Source organism: Durio zibethinus, chromosome 18, assembly GCF_047325235.1.
Source record: "Durio zibethinus cultivar Kanyao isolate XHJ-2024 chromosome 18, ASM4732523v1, whole genome shotgun sequence".
Classification (NCBI taxonomy): Eukaryota; Viridiplantae; Streptophyta; class Magnoliopsida; order Malvales; family Malvaceae; genus Durio; species Durio zibethinus.
This window is the reverse complement of record NC_143179.1, coordinates 8,219,032-8,237,130: the sequence shown is the minus strand read 5'-3', so window position 1 is coordinate 8,237,130 and position 18,099 is coordinate 8,219,032. Positions and strand designations below refer to the sequence as shown.

General features: G+C 34.4%; 1 protein-coding gene and 2 pseudogenes across 1 annotated transcript; 2 read left to right on the top strand and 1 right to left on the bottom strand.

Moving 5' to 3' along the window:
* Window positions 1-4,823: 4,823 nt before the first annotated feature.
* On the top strand, window positions 4,824-6,121 carry LOC111300395 (3-ketoacyl-CoA synthase 10 pseudogene; annotated as a pseudogene).
* A 789-nt stretch (window positions 6,122-6,910) lies between these two features.
* On the top strand, window positions 6,911-7,553 carry LOC149513674 (3-ketoacyl-CoA synthase 10 pseudogene; annotated as a pseudogene).
* A 1,381-nt stretch (window positions 7,554-8,934) lies between these two features.
* On the bottom strand, window positions 8,935-11,606 carry LOC111300394 (protein AAL-toxin resistant 7-like). The gene is made up of 2 exons (XM_022896035.2): window positions 9,835-11,606; window positions 8,935-9,328 (listed from the first exon to the last, which is right to left on the bottom strand). Exons 1-2 carry the CDS (start codon window positions 11,007-11,009, stop codon window positions 9,280-9,282), a joined length of 1,224 nt encoding a protein of 407 aa, XP_022751770.1. The 5' UTR covers window positions 11,010-11,606; the 3' UTR covers window positions 8,935-9,279.
* Between the last annotated feature and the right edge of the window lie 6,493 nt (window positions 11,607-18,099).

Here is an 18,099-nt window from a genome sequence, read left to right as displayed (position 1 = left end):
CTACTAAGCACCCGTTCAACATATTTTTTCTGTGATAATTATAATTTTTTGGCTCTCCTATCTCGGATAATGTTTATATCAAAAATCTACTTTGCTAGACTTAAATCTTTTATGTCAAATAACTTAGACAATCATTCTTTCAACCTGTGAACTATACAAGTATTCTATCACAATCAATATATCATCAATAAATAAGAAGAAATAATAAAGTTACCATCAGATAATTTTTTGATATACACGTAAGGATCCGTTGCCGTTCTTTTATAGCTATGACTCACTATAAAAGAATCAAACTTTTTGTACCACTATCGCAGAGCTTGTTTCAAGTCATACAAATTTTTCTTCAGTTTGCAAATTAAATGCTCTTTTCCTTTCACTTTAAAACCTTTAGGTTGATTCATATAAATGTCCTCCTATACGTAACTATGCAATATGCAATATTGACATCAAGTTGCTTAAGCTAAAGATTCAAACTAGCTGCTAATCTCAGTACCACTCGAATGAAACTAATTTTCACAACTGGAGAGAAAATCTCATCAAAATCGATGCCTGATTTATTAGAAAAACTTTTTACCATCAATCGAGTTTTGTACTTTACTAGTTTGTCATCATCTTTTTTTAACTTGAACATCCATTTATTATTCAATGACCTCATCTCTTTTAAAAGTTTAACAAGATCATATGTACCATTTTTTCGTAATAACTTTATCTCTTCTTTTATTGCTTTTAATTAATGTTCTCTATCTAGATTAGCTTATATATCTTGAAAGCTCTTTGACTCCCCCTTATTGGTAACTAAAATAAAATATAAACTTGAATACATAGTAGATAGCCCGTGCTCTCTAGTAGATCTCTTAGACTAAGACTCTACACCATCTGATGCTAAAAGTAGCTCCTCCTACTTAATACTCTTTGGTGGAGAGGATAGCTCACCCTACTTAACATTTTTAGGTAAAGATGATTGCTCTTCCTACTTAAAATTGATTGTATCTAGCTCACTACTAACTATGGCTAGCTCATTCATATATCTAAGTTCTATTTCTTGCTTATTTTTTTCATCTGTGGCTCTTTCTTATAAAACCTTTATCGATGTTGAAACATCACACTCAACAGTAACCTATATAGTCTTTTCATTTTTCTTGAAGTGTTATGGTTTCTTTTTTATAAAAGATTACATCTCTATTTTTTACTGTCTTTCTTTTCACTGTATCCCATACCTTAAAGCTAAATTTTTCATCATCATATCTTACAAATACACACTGTATGGCTTTACTATCAAGTTTTTTACCTTTGCTCTTTTGGTATATGCATGAATGTTTTACGCCCAAAAACTTTCATGTAAAAGTATGAAGTATCTTTCCTTATCCATACTCTTTTTGAAATGTCAAAACCTAAAAGAACTGATGGTGATCTATTAATCAAATAATAAGCTGTGTTGACTGCTTCATTTCAGAATTATTTTCATAATTTTACCATCTTCAACATACATATGATTTTTTCAACAATGAATCGATTCATCCTTTTAGTTATACCATTATGCTGTTGTATTCCAAGTTCTGTCATCTTATGCTTGATTTTATACTATAAACAATACTTTTCAAAGTATTTGGATGTATATTCCCCACAATTATCAGTCTGAATATACTTCAAAGATAATCCTATCATCTTTTCTATCATGGTATGAAAATTTTTAAAATACTGTAATACCTAGCTTTTGTTTTCTAACATATACACATATGTCTTATATGAAACATTATCGATAAAAGTAACAAAATACTTGCTACCACCCAATGACTCAACCTCAATAGAACTACATACATTAAAATGAACTAATTCTAATTTATTTTTTTCTCTGAGAACTCTTAAGAAAAGAAACTTTACGATGCTTGCCAAATAAACATTAATCACATGAATCAAGAGACATACCTTTGGTTAAGGGAATGAGAGATTGCTTTGCCAAAACTTATAACCCTTTCTTACTTATGTGTGCCAGCCTCTTATGCTACAAGTTTGCTGAAGCATCATCCTCAATGATATTTATCTAGTTGTCGTTCAATTGCATCCATGTTTTATATATTATGTAGCATAGTTTTTTCCTTGCAACTATCATAGATCCTTTGAAAAGCTTTCACTGCTCATTCTTTTGTCAACTCTCATATCCTTTATTATTAAGGATATTAATAGTAAGTAAGTTTATTTTTATATCCGAAATGTGTTTAACATCCCTTAAAGTCAACATGTAGCCCATACTAGTTTGTACAATAATATCTCCAATCTCAACAATTTGTTATGCATTCTTATTTTTCATCTTGGTGTAACGAAAGCCTCTTGCTTTGTAATTTATAAACAACTTTTTCTTAGGAACACAATAATATATCGCTCTTGTGTTAACTATCTACTCAATGCTAGGTTTATCAATATAATTACAATCATTATGAGTATAAATCAAAGTAACTGGATCATTTTTTGAATTTACTACTGTAACTTTGTCATCATCTGAACTCATACATTTTTTATCTTTTTGCTCTTGCTTCAAGATCTTACAAGATCTCTTTATATTACTTGTTTTACCATAATAAAAGTACTTCACTTTATCTCTGAACTTAGATTTATGTTTAGAGTTACTATGACCTTTTGAGTTTTGACATCTATCGATGTTTTTACTCTTATTTTTTATGACCAAAACTTGATTTGCAGGGTCTAAATTTTTTTGTCTTGCCTCTTTATTAGGCATATTATTTTTTATCATCTCCAAATCACTTTGTAATAAAAAATTGAATTAAAAACAGTCATAACTAGAGTATTTCAGTTGTCTGACAATGAACAAAAAAAAATAACACTTTCATTTTATCATCCATCTTAAGCTCCATAGTAGTTATCCTATTAAATATATATTAAAAATCACTCAAGTACTCTATAATTGATCCTCTGTCCTTATACTGTAAAGTTGTAAGCTTTTTATTAAGTATAACTTTATTCATATCTATTTTTCTCTCATATAATGTTGTCAATTTTTCTCAAATAGTGTATGCATCAGTCTTCTACGCTACATGATGAAACACGCTGATATCAATCTATTTTTTGATTGTAACTAGTTTCTTTTTGCTTAACTTTTTCTAGCTTTCATATTTCATATCTACTGGTTTAGTCAAATCGCTCAATACTTGCTCATACAAATCTTTGCAGTATAAATGATCTTTCATCATAGGCTTTCAAATTGAATAATTTTATGTTATCAATTTTATCATGAAACTTATATCACCATTCATAATTTTAAACAGAATTTACTTTTGTCTTAGACTGTTTCTGTATCGATGTCTCAAAATAACCCTTGCTTTAATATCACTTGTTAGGCCTGAAGCAATAAACACAATAACGTATAAGTAATATATCACAATAAACCTACAGTAATAGACAAAAATCAACAATTAACAATGCAGAAAAAATAAAGCATACCAAGATTTATGTGAAAAACCCCCCAGTGTAGAGAAAAAAAATCATGGATCACTAAAAAAATTTTCACTATCAAATAATGGATATACAAAGTTTTTTTTTAGCTAAACTAGAGCTAATCAATAACTAAAAAGACAATTGGAGAAATCTCACTAAATAGGTAACTCAAACAAATACACCTTAGATTTGTTCCTAGAGAATTTCAAACCCGATCTTCACTGTTAGAATGTAGAACTCTTAATCATAAACATGCTGATAAAATTTTAGCTCAATCGGATCATGGATTGACTTTCATTTAATCAACTCTTGATTCTTTCTTTTCTTTTTATTTTTCCTTGCTTTTCTTCTTTCTCTTGGTTTTAGCACCACCACATTTTGTTTCTTTATTACACAACCCTCTTTTTAATGTTTAAGACTTTATATAAGTAGGGCTCTCTTAGACTAAAGAAAAAAAAATGTTAGGCCTTTTAATTGGCCAAAACCAATGGGGCTAGACCCTATTCTTCCTAACAATTGCCAAGGTTGTTTTCAGTGCCTCCTCAAGTTTGGACTCAATCATAGCACACAACCTTGCTATCTAGGTTGTCTCAGTGCCTCTTAAACTTGGCCTTAATCATATCTTTCGTTCACTTATGAGTTCTAATCAAGTCTTATCTTAGTTTTCCGTGTAAGTAAGTCTTAGTAACATTTCTTTTTAGGCCAAGCAACCTCACGTCTTAGATGGTCTCAGTGCACCTTAGGCCTAACATTCAACCGTACCTCTCTATAGGTCTAGGTTGTCTTAATGCCCTTCAAGCTTGGACTCAATCATAGTATGCATACAACCTTGTTGCTTAGGTTATTTTCAGTGCCTCATCCAGCTTGGACTCAGTCATAGTACATAATCTTACTACCTAGGTTGTTTCAGTGCCTCTCAAGCTTAGCCTAAGGTTGTCTCAGTGCCTCTCAAGCTTAGCCTCAATTATAGCATAAAACCTTGCTGCCTAGGTTATCTTAGTGCCTTTCAAGCTTGGCTTTAATCATGGCCTTAACCTTGCACTCCATCACAGATTAACTCATACATCACCTTCTCAAGTGTTTCGATTCCACACACTCGCTACGTCTAAATCAAATCTTGGCTCTGATACCAACTGATAGGGAGATATGTCACACTAAGAGCTCATGAGAGCACATAAAAGAACTCATACATATATGTTGGATATCATTTGAACCCAAAAGCTTAGCAATTAGGTTCTTGACTCCTCTATGTATATATAGGATATCTTATTTACATTTTCTAGTGATTTGGGATTCTTTACTCACATGTAAACCATTCCAACAAAATATACTACATCGACCACCTTACATCTCACATGCATTATTACATTTATATCTATGACCTCGATTCTTCACCATCTTTAATCCAAGCTTTAACATGGCTAGAAGTGAGCAAGATCTCTTGTTAATAGAGATTGTCAACCATAATGTCGGCTCCTTAAACTTCTCGATCAAGGTTCAAAGGTGACTCCATGATTTTCTTCAGTCAGTGAACTTGAAGTATGTGAAGTTAGGGTACCATTATTTGATAAATCATGGCATGTACCTGGCTACGATACCAGCATGGGTGCTTGGTTTTAGTGCGGAGGTGGGAAACCTTAGTAGGGAAGAGCTGGGGAAAAAGCTATGGGAAGATGCTTGCTATGATCTTGCCACATTGCTCTCCTTTTTGGCTGTCTTTGTGTTCACGGTTTCAGTCTATTTTATGTCATGGCCTCGATCCATTTATCTGATTAATTTTGCATGCTACCGTCCTAACGTTGACCTCAAGGTGAAAATTTCATGCATGAATGTTCAACCAGACAACTATTCACGTATTTTCTAGCTATACAAGAAACAATTAAACCATTTATTTTAATTTGTCACTCAAGAAATTAATTTGCATATCCTATTACTTTTCAGGTGACTAAGGAGCAGTTTATTGACCTGGCAAGAACATCAGGGGAGTTTGACGAGGCAAGTCTTGAATTCCAGAAAAGAGTTCTGAAATCATCAGGGATTGGGGACGAAACTTACGTTCCCAAAGCACTCATGTCTAATGAGAACTGTACAACCATGAAACAAGGTCGCCTGGAAGCAGCAACTGTAATGTTTGGGGCACTCGATGAGCTCTTTGAGAAGACCAGGATTCGACCCAAGGACGTTGGTGTCCTTGTTGTGAACTGCAGCATCTTCAATCCAACTCCATCTCTCTCTGCAATGATCATCAACCACTATAAAATGAGAGGCAACATTTCGAGCTACAATCTTGGTGGGATGGGCCGCAGTGCTGGGGTCATAGCGGTGGACTTGGCCCAAGACATGTTGCAAGCAAACCCAAACAACTATGCTGTTATAGTAAGCACCGACATGGTGAGCTACAATTGGTACCCTGGCCGGGATCGGTCCATGCTTGATCCAAATTGTTTTTTTACGGTGGGATGCTCCGCCGTCCTTTTGTCCAACCGGCGTCTTAACTACCGGCCTGCCAAGTACCGTCTCGAACACCTTGTCCGGACACATAAAGGTGCCGATGACCGCGGCTTCAGGTTTGTTCATTGTGTTCTCCGAAAATTCTCATTGTTTACCTGTTTGTGTACATCAGTTTATGTGGGCAATGATTCAACTTCCATTCCAATCAAATAAATTTTAATTTATGATAGTAGAATACCAATCTATATTTATTAAATCCATATTCCATATATATGAACTACTACATCACATACCCGCGTTCAAAGACTCAACTCTATTCGTTTGTAATTTAAAAAAAAAAACTCTTTTCCTTTATGATTCCTTTTTCCTCAAACTACCCAACTAATTTTCTAGCCATGAAAATGACACCCTGGTCTTCGTGAAGGTGGTCCATGGATTTTGAAGCCATGAGGCTGTGGCACAAGACAGAGACATTCAATAGCCTAGGATGGGTCCATAGTTATAGTAATATATCTTATATATTAATTAATCACTTGATGCCTATGAGACCAACGACCCACTTCTGCCGATGGCTATTCTATTTGTGTAAGGAAATTTAGCAATAGAACCAAAATACCATTGCAATTAATATTCAAGCAGTCAACAGTTATTTGGTCAATATTCAATTTTTAATTTTAATTATCAGTGTTCAGAAGACAACCAATTAAAATAAAAAATATGGTTGGAACTCAAGTAACGGCTTTAAAATTTTTGGCCATATCTCAGCCCAAGTTCACTCTTGAACTCTTCCTTAAATTTATGTTTTATAAGCTCTTCATCACCACCAAATAAATTTATTTTGAAATTGAATCATTGAATTTATATAAAATAAAATTTTAACTTGAATTTAGAATATCTCTATCCAAAGTTTGGGTATTGCGGTTTCCTAGTTTGTTTTATTTTTTTGGTAAATTATCGATCAGGGTCTGTCTACCAGGAGGAAGATGAATAGGGTTTTAAGGGGCTTAAGGTCAGCGAAGATCTAATGGAAATTGGTGGAGATGCCGTCAAAATCAACATCACCACATTGTGGCCTCTGGTGCTACCCTTTTTCGACCAACTTCTCTTCTTTGCTACATTGGTTTGGAGGCACTTTTGTGGTGGGGATAATTCCAAAACATCGTTATCACCATCGTCAAAGCCATACATCCCAGACTACAAACTTGCATTCGAACACTTTTGCGTGCATGCTGCCAGCAAGACAGTGCTCGATCAGCTGCAAAAGAACCTTGAGCTCAGTAAGAAGAACATGGAAGCCTCCAGGATGAACCTGCGCTTCTTTGGTAACACTTCTAGCAGCAGCATGTGGTATGAATTGGCATATTTGGAAGAAAGGGTTAAAAGAGGAGACAGGATTTGGCAGATTGCCTTCGGTGCAGGGTTCAAGTGCAACAGTGTGGCTTGGCGTTCCATGCGCCGGGTGAGGAAGCCTTCCAGGAATAATCCCTGGCTTGACTGCATTGACAGAATTAAATTGTGTCAAGTTTTGGGTGATAATAATGGGTTTTTCGTCTTCTCTTGTTTACTTATTTTTCAGTCAACTTTGTTCACATGGAATATATAGGGCAAGCATTGGAAAGTTGGCATATGGAATGGTTTTGAAACATTTCTCGATAAATTATTTGTATGAAAATTTTGCTGAATTATAGTTAGTGGCTAAAAGCCTAAAGACTGATAGTGGTTTCTTCGCTTTTGTTCAACCTGTCAAGTAAGGTCTTCTCACATGATTTTTTGGATTTTTACTTTAAAATGCAAAATCTTTACGGTGCTTTGCAGCTTGGCCCCCTTACATGGACTTAATTATCAGTTATCACTTATGGCTTAATGGCCAAGGCCTTGAACTGAAGGAGATGGTAAACCGCTTAATTGGGCAAAGACTGCAAAGTATCTCAACGCGCATGACAGGGCTTCAGAGCTAGATTTGTTTCAACGAAACCAATGATGAAAGAGCAGTAGAATAACATAAGGATACTTTCACATTGGACTGGACTGAGGTGGAATAATAAACTAAGTAAACTGATCATTACATCATTGTCAATAATAAGACATGCAGTTGAAATCGTGTGGTCAGCCATGCATGCAAGAACTGATCTGATAATTTGGCAAATACATAGTAGCTTAACACTATCATATGCATGTTTCCTTCCTGGCTTTGACGCTTGCCCCTCTGCATGGCTGCTTTTTGACAATTGGACCATCGCTTCTAAAGCTTTGCTTAGCTGCCTCTATCCCATTCCCATCCTTGTTTTCTTTCTTGATAATTAGAGTTAATTTCTTTCTTTTCCATTTGTCTACACCAGAGAGAAGAAGACTCCTTCCTTTTTTATTGAAATTAATTTTCTTTCTTTCTCAGATTTATGAGATATGGAGATTAAAAGACTTCGCACCATTTTTGTCAATCAAATTATTAATATATGTCAACATATATATAACATAAATATAACATAAACATTAAATAAAGTCAATTCAGCTAAACTCACAAATTATGGAATTCAAATTTGAGATTAAAGATTTTATCTTCTCTTATCATTTAGACGAAACCAAAGCAAACCACATGTATATATTTAGCTGGTATATTACATTAGAGTCACCTATTTAGGAAAAAAAATAAAAACAAAAAATGTTTTTTTATAAGTTGTAATTTCATTTATTCGAAGTTTGGTGAATTTTGCTGCAATACAACAATCTAACAATCTTTACACAAGCAATCATAGGATATTAGTTCTGATAGCAGTCTTTTTTTAAAATAGCAGCATTGAGGTTACAAGCATCACATAATTCTTTATTAACTGAGTTAGCAGCAATCTGGTGTAACCCATGCAATATAATCGAGCAATAAAAAAAAAATGTTAGGATCACTGTTAATTACTTATTAGTTACGATTATATAATTGATAATAGAGATTATATTACATTTTAAATGGTATTGATTTTGAAATATATATATATATATGTGTATATGTTTGTATGTATGTCTATATCAAACTGCATTTTGAATAATTATGATTTGGGTTATCAAGGGGAAGAAAATTGCCTTTGCCTGGAATGAAGATATATATATGGAAAGGCATGCACCTGTAAAACTAGAAGAAGACAAAAATTAAAAGATTGTTGATATTGGAAAACAGGTAGAGGAAAAAGCGAACTCATCTCTTGGTACATATTATTTTCCTCAATGACCTGCATGCCACCTTTTACATATCTGCAAGCCTTATTATTAGCTTATAAGATTTCTAAAATGCCACCAGTAAAAGAGGGAAGAAAGGGACTGAATTAAAATGAAAACAAAAGGTGAGCCAATGCCAAAGATTTGATCAATTAAAAACATAATCAATCCTTGTCAAGCCAGCCACTCCCCATCCATTCCTTCAATTTCTCCAATGTCCATACTGTGAATCACAAACAAAAATCAAATGACAAAAAGAAAGTGAACTCATGAAATCTCAAAAACTTTATACGTTAGACTACGCCTGAAATGAACCCAACTTCTACAAAAAATGCTCGTGTCCCAAACTTAAATTGGCCGGCTCTTTCAGCATTGAGTTTGGGTGAGGATATAAGTGGCTTCTATTGCATCGATCGAGCCTTATAATTAAGTTTAACAGAGGTAAATTTTTTACTCTTTTCTTGCTCAGAAATTGCAACCTGCCTATGAAAATGAGGGAAATTACTGAATTTAACATATTTTCATTGCTCAATTGAATCCAATTGAGAGAATTTCAAGTAATTCTAGTCCTCCTATTCAATCCAATTGAACTCTGATGGATTTACCAAAATATTTTGACCTTTTATAATAGTTAGATTGCAGATCAACATTATACTAAATTTCCATTATATGAAAGGGCATGACATGGGAAACATTTCTATCGATCCTTTCTGAAATTTGGATTCTTACCAAGGTAAGGCAGGATCCTGGAAGCAGTAATTAGGGCAAACATCATTGAAATGCTGCTGCAAGCAGCTGTCATTTGTATTCAACCAGGCAGGAAATTCCAAGACTTGATCAAATGGTTGGGACCCATCATCCTCAGCTTTCAGTTCAGGCCCAAGTTCCACAGTCTTCAAGAACTTGAACCACCATGCTGATGTTACCAAATTCATAGTGTCATTCCACTCCATTTGATGCTGCTCTCCTAATGATCTGATCTCTGCTATTTCTTCATCATCCATAGCTTGATGCAGGCCTCCCCCACCGTAGGATTCAGCTAAATCAGCCATAGCTGTAGGCCCCACTTCATGTGATAGTGCAACTGAAGGAACTTTTTCGGTTAAAACGGATAGAGTTGGTGAAGATGAAGATGATGAAGATGAGGAAGAGTAGATTGATGGCTTGTTGCTCTTATGGTAAAGGCTTGTGTCTATGTTGTTGAAATCATGAAAGTTAAGGTTTAGGCCTAAGGTTTGGTTTGGTAGAGTGAAGTTCGAAGTATCTGTGGCATATGGAAGAGGAATCGGAGAAGCAGGCCAAGAATATGGATTTGGAGGAGGGTAATGTTGGGAGAAAGATGAATAGGAAAAATTGTCTAAATTATGAGCAGAGAAGTTGCTTGTGCTTGATGGGTGTTTTCTAGGATTTCTCCTACACTTTGTCTTTGATTTTTGTTCAAAAGGTGGTGAAGATGAAAGATGAGAGGGCTGTGCTAATTGCTGTTGTTGTAGCTCTTGTTGTTGCTGCTCATTCGCTTTTTTCATGGCAGCTCTGTGGAACTTAAGTGCAGTGACAATTTCTCTCCTAGCCTCAGCCATGTTTAGCAACCTTTCTTGGTAACGCCTGCTGGTGTGAAGTCTCCTCCTGACCTGTTTCTTATGTTGTTGAGGTGGTTGGGGTTGCCGGATCTGTGATGTTTCAATAAAACCTTCACCAAATTTGGTCAAATTTTGGCCAATAAAACCATCAGCATCAGCAGAGTCAGGGTCTTTGGGGTTCATGGGGTCTTTGGTTCTGGAAGAGGTCAGTTGTTTAACAAGGCTACGGATATAAGCACTAGAGAGACGTGGCTTTTTGAGGTTACTAATTTTATCAATTTCCATTCCTTCTTTTGTTTCTTGCTTGGAAGATCGATCCTTCATATCTTCACCTTTTTTTTTTTCAAACTTAGGACTGTAGAGAGAGGAAGTTGCTTGGAAGAATCATGGTTTTTCTCTCTCAAATGTTCTGAAAGACAAAGTACACAACGCAGAGAGAGGAGCAGAGGCTGATCCAGAGGGCATCAAAGGGTGTCATAAATAATAGTTGGGGACAGTCTAGGGTTTTCAAAATTTTTTTGGAATTTTCCTTGTTTTGGCAATCAACATTTGTTACCATTTTATTACATGCATTAAACGGGCAGTTAGGAGTTCTCCTTTACTAAACTGCCCTGTTCTTTCAAGTATATTTACGACAAGTTTGCCTTCCTTCAGCTTTGGTGAAAAAGATATTGCCTCCTTCCTTCGATCCTTTTCCCTCGAAGCAAACAACAACTAAACATTGAATAACCTTGGGTGACTAATCTTCCAATTGCCACAAAGATGTGAAGGGTAACTTAACTCAAAAACTACGACGAGTAGTTTCCAATCATGCCTGTGCAATCTAGTTGATTGATAGCTTTTGTATTGTTTTTTTATAAAAACCGTCGTAATTTAAGAATAAAAGAAATTTTAAATTTTAAAATTATTAGATATTATTTTTTTAATAATGATTATATGCATCAGATAAATTTTTTTAGTTGATTAAGTAGTACAGACTTAAATTATTGATTTTATTCTGATAAATTTCGATGACTTGTATTGAGACAAATATAGGAGACAACTTCACTGAATCGTTAAAGCAATTTTTGTAGCTATTTCACGCCTGCATGATCAATCTCAGTTCATAATACACTGGTTTCTTATGCTTGTGTTGCCTGCATTATTAAAAATGACAAAAGAAGTAAAAAAAATTATGATGATGAACTTCAATATATCACAGTGGAAGATTAAGTTGTTGGTCCTTATTATGTCAAAGGGGGACAGCCTCTGACTCCTAGGTCGGATTTAGGAAGATGTAAAAGAGAGTGAAATTCATAGGTAATGTTTGGCAGGTTGTGTCTTGATTTTTACCGGTGATAACTCAGAACCAGAGGGCATTTTAGGCAAAAGGATGAATGAATGGGTGTTTCTGGCACCTTGTCTACAAGCACAATGGGACCAGGCCATGACAAACGTCAGCAAAAGCCTAATATAAGAGACTGACAGAAGAATCTCCATTACTGATGTAACCTCCTCTTTTATATTTGGAAAAAGAAAGGGAAAAATTCCAATATTTCTGCCTAACATCAAATTGTTGGACATGAATTGAGTCAGTTCATGAAACAGAGAACTCGGACCTTTCGTAAAGGCATTCTACACCAACTTAAAGACAGGAATGCTCCATACCGTACTAATTTGCTTTTTCCCATTGATTATAAAACTATTCCTCAGTCTTGCTGCTGCCATTTTCACTAAACCTTTTTTTTTACTTCAACTTAGTTGCTCCAATTGGAGGTGGCAGAGCGAGAGGCATGGCTTCTGCGGCTTTTATCGGAGCTTTCAGGCACCAATAACAGTGAAAATAAAGCCTAGATAAAAGAAATTATTACTGCTGTCAACATAAATAAATCAGCTGCTAGCTACTATACATTTATGAAAGTGTGAAATATAGATAGTTATGTGTAGAATTAACACTTCATTTTATATATTCAAATTTGAAACTTACACTGTTTGTTCATCTAGGTAAATTGTTGTACGTGTAGGCAGCAAATGTAGCATCTGTCTGGTTAGAGTTAGAGAGAATTATGAAGCTTCAAACCAATCTAGGACATGAAAAACTTTACAAAAAGATTGTGTTCTATATTTGCTGTGTTAATTATACTATTTCTTGTCCTACAATTTGAATTACTAGTACTTATAAGAACTTTTGGGTCAGATAAGACCATAAAATTTTCATGATGAGCACAGCACAACATACTCTAAACTATTTAGATACTCCCAATTGATATTTTAAAGTACCTTCTACTATAAGTATTTTAACCTGATTACTTTAGAATAATCTTAAGCATTTTTTTATACGCATATACATATATACACACAGACACTTAAATCAAATTCAAAACCAAGAAGGATTTGAATCTTAGGCTTGCACCTCCCCACTTAAGAGGAGATATAGCAAATATATAGCCACTGAACCAAGAACTTGTGATCTAAAGCCTTTATCTTTGCATAAGATAACTGAATGCCTAAGCTGCTGGATCAGTATCCTTGACTTAGTTGTATATGTTCAATCTTAATGTTTCAATACTGTAAGAAAATGTCGTCTCTTTTTTTCCCTCTATGCTAAATGAGAGAATGATCTTTTAACATCTTGAACAAAATGAACATTACTCAACAATGTCTTAACCCAAAATTGAATCGGACTACATACACAACAAAATGGCAAAAAAAAAAAAAACCAAAAGAAGATAATTATATGCTGGCAACAATTAATAAATCCGTACAAGTTAAGCACAAGGGAAGAAGAACTGAAAATAGAGTGAACACACAACAGAAACAAACATGTCACATGCATATATAACCATGGGCATTCTTATATGTAATTAACACCCGAAGTCCTGAACAGACAGAAATAATAGCTAAGATAAAAATAAAATTTAGAATAGAAACGGAATTAATATATATATATATATATATATATATAGAAGAGTAATGAATATGGAGACAGAGAGAGAGAGAGCCATGAAAGAGAGAGAAGCACGGGCCTGTTGTTGTGAAGTGGATAAAGATGCATATGCAAATAGTATATGACTTTGAAGAGGGTTTCTGTTTTTCTGATGAGAAAAATCCAGCTTCCACCAATCCCTTCGGGCGCATATATTGCAGCTCAGATGAAAAAGATAGCTTTCAACGAATCACATTTACACAGCACACCACCGCCGCCCCTACCCACCATCCCCATATGATTCCATTTCTCTCTCTCTCTTTCTCTCTCTCTCTGCCTTTGGATTCCATTCACACCAGTGCCACTATCCCTGTAAAACACTTATATCATTTACCCTCTTATCCCTTTTACAACAATACAGCTCTCTTACCTATCGCACTCCGCACATTTTAGGGGATAAAAACAAGGCTTTTCTCTCTTGAGCAGAAATATTTATTCCACTGTTTTTTCCTTTATTTTTGGCTAATCAGTTGATAGCCGTTACCACGCAGCAAACAGGTCTGCTACTCTTTGCTCTCTCTTTTATCTGTCTGTCTCTCTCTCTGGGATCGATCGTGAGTTGCTCCTACTACAGTAATTCTTTGGCCCCCTTCAATTAACTTCACTAATAAATGTATGCTAAGTCAATAATGCATCTTTACTGTTTCTCATGCGTTGCCATCTGCATCACAATTTCAGCCTTAACAATTGACAATTGTCTGCATTTCTCTTTGTAAACGGGGAATTCAATTGCGTGAAAAGTTGAGCATCTGAACAAACGGTAATTACATCTAAGGAATTTTTCATAGGATTGAATTTAGAACCACGTTAATTTTTACTATCATCACGTCAAAAATCAGTCACCCTTTTATCATTAAATTAAATTCACGAGTATTTGGTTTGTTTTCAAAGTGACATGAATGTTTGGATTATTGTATGTGCCAAACAATTCCAAACTGAAAATAGCTTGGAATGGCATGGAGAAACCGGTGAGAAGCAGACTGTCAGACAAACTTTTACTACTGCTTGCTAGTTTGAATTCTTGAGATATGGATAGATTTGGAAGGCTGCTGGTTTGCATTTTAGGTGATTGCATGAGCAGAGTTTTTTTTTTTTTTTTTTTTTTTTTTCTGTTACCCTCCCTGAGCATGAAGGTGGAATTGATTATCCAATTGCCTAAGAATGGGGTGGGACCGCCTGCAAGAAATGATGGGCATGATCTGACCGGTTATAATCAAACGGCTTTTGTCCACTGAGGGTGGGTAGAATTGCTGACAAAGGATGCCACATAGTTAGGGCTTTGAGGCACCAATCAAAGGCAGGTTGCCATGTGGGAATGCACAGAAAGGGACAACAACTTGGCAGCTGCCACCGCCGACAAAGCCTGCACCTTCCCTTCCCTTCCCTTCTCCCTTCATTCAACTGCCCGTTTCACCATATTGTTCATAGTTCACAACAATTTTCTTTTACTGTAAACTCAGGAGCTTTTATCTTCATTTACTTCATGAACAATGGGAAAACAAAACTCCAATAAACAACAAATGAATGCAAACCTCACAAGTAATGACAACCCACCATACTCGATCCAAAATAATTCCAAAACCGTTTGGTTTGAAAAAGGCCTGCGTGCCTCTCTTCAAATCATGCCTTAATCTACCCTTTTTTTTCGTTTATATATCTGTAATAATTGAATACTGAAAATATTGACAATTGACAAGTACACTATAATCTGAATTCACTACGTAATTTGCATTATCCTCTTCGTTTTTCGAGTTTTATCTGTTTCTTTTACTTGTATTTTAAGTTACTTAATTCCAAAAATTGAATTATATTAGCTGACCACACAGGATCCTGGTAAAAGAATACATGCAACGGTTAATGCCATTAGGAATGGCTTAAATCCCTGTTCCTGCCCTATCTCTTCCCCAACACATGCAGATATTCCAGTGTTATTTACTTATAACGCCAGCTGTATCCATTTTCCACTTGATATTGTCGTAAAATATTGAATTGTCACTTATTGAATTTAGAGGGAAAGAGGGGGTATTGCGTCTTCTCAGATGATGCAGCCCCTCACATTCTTTTTCCTCCATTTACCGTCCAAAGTGTATGGTCACTTTCCGCCATAAATGGGGATGGGGTTGGTGGCGGCGGGACCATTAATCCATTTTCAATCTGCCACCAACAGTACGCTACACAACTCTCTTCTAGAACCCAAAGAGAGAGTATCGCATCAAATTTTTGGACCCCTTTTTATTACAGCTTTGGTTATGGTTTTGAGCGACAAGTTGCTGCCCCCTGCCAATAAAAACCCAGCATTACCAATCCAATTCTATGCCAAGGCACTGTCTCTCTGAATAGTCCACGATCTCTATAAATCTTATTTATTAATTTTTATTTTTTTACTCTTATTCTTATTTGTTTTTATCAGTATTTGAGGTGTGGAATATTGGAAGGATGTGAAATTTTTATATCCACTTCAATGCAAGCAGATGATAGGAGCTGCTGGTGACATGCGTGCAGAAACAAAATATCAGACAGCCGCATGCATGCATTCAAGGAAGAAATGGGCTATCCATGACAAAATGCTTCAACAGCTAGCACTACTGTGGAATTTTCTGGCAATCCTTTCTTCACTCGAATGAGTACCGTGACTTCAACTTTGCTGCTACATATTTTTACCATAGAGGAACCATAGTAAAACTGTAAATGTGATAACCCAACCCAAATAATAATTGGGTTAAACTAATATCAAAATCCATCAGTTTATCAAAAGATTAATTTATATAAAAAAAAAGTTAGGGTATTAAATGAAAAAAACTTAGCAAGAAATAAAAAGAAAATTAGAGTTCTTATTTTTCACCTTCCTTAAGGTTAGAGAATATGAAAAATCAAGTTGGTGATGAAAAATCAGAGGCTACAATCAAGTTAATCCCCTAAAGATAAGTATATACCCTCTTTTTATTTAAGAAAAAAAATATTATGTTGATTGCTATTATATGAAGTTAAAGTTTTGAGAGAAAAATAAAAAAAACTATGAAATCTTTCATTAATCTTCGTGATCTTTGTGTAAATTATTAGGCTTTATTTATTTTATATTCTTAAGTTTTATTAATGATTATTGAATGTAATTTCAAGGCTGAGGACATTTGAGTTTTTAAAGATTGAAAGAGAAATTCTATTTTTGAATGTGATACTATGATTTGTAATAGAATTAAAATAAAATTTTGTATTAATGGATAGATTATTGCTATGATTATTATATATCATTGGAAAGCATGTTGAATATACTTTCTAATGAAATAAACAGAAATCAAATCCGAGTTTTTTTATGAAGAGTAGCCTAATTTTTATTTAAAGATATACAAACTGTAAGATAGCAGTATTAGGGTTGAATTACGAAAATGGTCTTAACTTTTACACAAGAAATTACAGATAAAGTCATATATGTTTGGAAAGCATATTAAGTCTACTTTCCAACAAAATAAGCGGAATTGAATTTTGAGTTTCTTATAAATAAATGTGTAATTTTTGTTAGAAGGTATACATGCAATCTGACAGCAACATATGACATGAATTGCAAAAATTGTTATAATTAATCCACAAGGAATCACGAGATGGGTCATATATGGTTAAAAAGCTCGTCGAATCTAGTTTCTAACGCATTAAAAAGATTTTAATTCCGAATTGAGATATGATTATTTTAGTGAAAGTAGCGTAGACTGTCAGAATTAGTTACTCGAGTTATTTCTTGTTTTAACTTAGTTGTTTTGGTATAAGTGACCTCAAATGGGTTGATTAATTACTGTTATATTGAAATTACTTTTAATAGGCCGTTAATTATTTAGGAAGAAAAACTAAGTAGTGAAATGAAAAAGAGGTAAGTAAAATCTCATACACTTTTTTTGTTTTCGAACCTATGCGTGTATAATATATATACATATATGTTTCTAAATGAGAAAATGTTTTATTTCATTATTTTTGATATATGAAAATAGGACCAAGTATATGATTATTTTATATTTTTGCTATGTAAATGATGGATCACGCTTATGAATGAAATGATAAAATAATTTATATTTAAGAAATGATTTTATGATAGCTACGTTTTAACTTCTCTGGGAAGTGGGATCATTGATACCAGAACTAGTTCTACGACCTTGGCTAACGGGTTATAGTAATTAGCATAGACATGATCATACGACCCTACTAACGGGTTATAGTAGTTAGCCTAAGGCTCTGGCTAGCGGGTTCTAATAATTAGCAATGATCATGAGGATGAAATTATCGATACGACCAATGTCACAGGTTATAGTAATGATCATAGCTAATGATAAACTAATAATAATGATGATTTATGATGATTTTAAAAATTGATCCATGATTTGTATATAAAGATGATTTATGATAATTTTTAATGATTGATCCATGATTTGGTTTGATTATGATATTTGAATTGTAGTATATTTT